General features: G+C 41.4%; 1 protein-coding gene across 1 annotated transcript; it reads left to right on the top strand.

Moving 5' to 3' along the window:
- Positions 1-1,005: 1,005 nt before the first annotated feature.
- Positions 1,006-1,936, top strand: LOC108516368 (olfactory receptor 8B3-like). Its single transcript, XM_017853799.1, is given in 2 exon segments — positions 1,006-1,109; positions 1,111-1,936. Coding segments are annotated over 2 exon segments (930 nt in total).
- The last annotated feature ends 235 nt before the right edge of the window (positions 1,937-2,171 follow it).

The raw sequence follows: 2,171 nt of genomic DNA, 5'->3' as shown, positions 1-2,171 counted from the left end.
CCCTTATTTTCTGTTATACCCAGAATCTGTTCCCTGGGGAGGGGGCTGAGTAAGCTTCTACCCTTTTTATAAGCAAGCACATTATATCATTAAACTAATATTAAATCTTCTATGCCTTACCAAGTGACTAAACGGGTAATAATCAAGACTTCATTTTTCTCTACTGCTTGAGGGGAATCAAAGTCATAATCACAAATAAAGACATATAAGAAATTAAGACTGGGCTGTATCTTCTTAGAATCAAAGGAACAAAAGCCTGGACACCTGAAATTACTTTTCCAGGATCACAGGGAAATAAGAAAGTGAAAGAAGCACCAAGGTACTCTGGACTAAGAATGGGGAGTTTCTGAATTCTATTTCCATTAGTGTTTTCTTTCATTGAGATGGAAGTCCACGGATCTCAGATACAGCATTCCGCTCATTTTGAACAGTTCTGAAACTCAAGTGGAACTGGAGAATGTGTTTGAAGGGGGAGCAGAGAATGTTCAGCAACACTAGTAGGCTCAATGGTTGCCATATTTACTGAGTAAGTTCCCTTTCCTTGGACAAAACCCTCTCTGTCCTAGATTTAGAAGTTTTTCACTGTGACCTGGGACAGTAATGTAACCTCTCCTAGACTCTGGTCCCCTACCAGTGGATTAGAAACAATGTATTGGTTTTCACTGCATCAGACTAATTTCATTAGAGGCCAATGTCAGTTGCTTAGGCCTCTGCCTCCAATTTTACTCTGGAGGGCTCAGGTGAATGAAGAAATGATGAGATGAGAAAAAAACGGTTCAGTCCTGGCGCACTCATCTCCCTCATCCCTTGTTATTTCCAGCAGTCATGTTTGTATATGGCAGCACTGGCCTTCCCTCTCCAGGGCTCCTTGGTGGTGTTCTGTAAAGACAGATTCTGTGGGTACGGGACAGGCTAGTGTCAGGCAGCCTCATTGTGGGAAGAGCTGGGCTGTCCTCTCATGCAACCATTTTCTCCCCCCGTTTCCAGAGATTCCCTTAAAGAAGAATGGCACCTGGAAATGACTCTTGGGTGACTGAATTCATTCTGGAGGGATTAACACATCAGCCAGATCTCCAATTCTCTCTGTTCTTCCTGTTTCTAGTAATCTATGGTCACCCTGTTGGGAAACTTGGGCTTGGTAACTCTAATTGGGCTGAACTCACACCTTCATACCCCCATGTACTTTTTCCTCTTTAACTTGTCCTTCATAGATCTCTGTTATTCTTCCGTGTTTACACCCAAAATGCTGATTAACTTTATTTCAGAGAAGAATATTATCTCCTACAAGGGGTGCATGACCCAACTTTTCTTTTACTGTTTTTTTGTCATTTCTGAATGTTACGTGCTGACGTCAATGGCCTATGATCGCTATATGGCCATCTGTAATCCACTTCTGTATCACATTGCAATGTCTCCTACAGTGTGTTCCAGCCTTATGCTTGGTTCCTACTTGATGGCCTTTTCTGGTGCCATGGCCCACACTGGATGCATGCTGAGACTGACTTTTTGTGATGCTAACACTATCAATCACTACTTATGTGACATCCTGCCTCTGCTCCAGCTCTCCTGCACTGGCACCTACATCAATGAGCTGGTGGTTTTCATTGTGGTGGGCATCAACATCATTGTGCCCACTGTTACCATCTTTATCTCTTATGGTTTCATCCTTTCCAGCATCCTCCATATCAGCTCCAAAGAGGGCAGGTCCAAAGCCTTCAGCACTTGCAGTTCCCACATAATTGCTGTTTCTCTGTTCTTTGGATCAGGTGCATTTATGTATCTCAAACCGTCATCTGCTGAGTCCATGGATAAGAGAAAAATCTCTTCTGTCTTTTATACAAATGTGGTTCCCATGTTGAACCCCTTAATCTACAGTCTGAGGAACAAAGATGTTAAATGTGTCCTAAGAAAAGCCCTGAGTAGCAGGAAACTTTGATAAGCAACAGTATGTGTCTGTATGCATAGTCACAAGACAGGGATATTCTGTTTATTTAATTAAGGTATTACAGTAGCATCCTTCTTACCCTATTTCTTTTTACCGTGGTGAAAACATCTGACTTTTCTTTCCATTTAAATTGTGTATTTTTTTTTGGAGGATATTTCTTTTCTTTATGATTTCCACTATTTTTCTTAAATCTTTTCACGATATTTTCAGTTTAGGAATAGCATTA

The sequence above is a fragment of the Rhinopithecus bieti genome, unplaced genomic scaffold, assembly GCF_001698545.2.
Source record: "Rhinopithecus bieti isolate Rb0 unplaced genomic scaffold, ASM169854v2 scaffold_37463, whole genome shotgun sequence".
Classification (NCBI taxonomy): Eukaryota; Metazoa; Chordata; class Mammalia; order Primates; family Cercopithecidae; genus Rhinopithecus; species Rhinopithecus bieti.
Note: the sequence above shows the minus strand (reverse complement) of the source record. Positions and strands in the feature narration are given on the sequence as shown.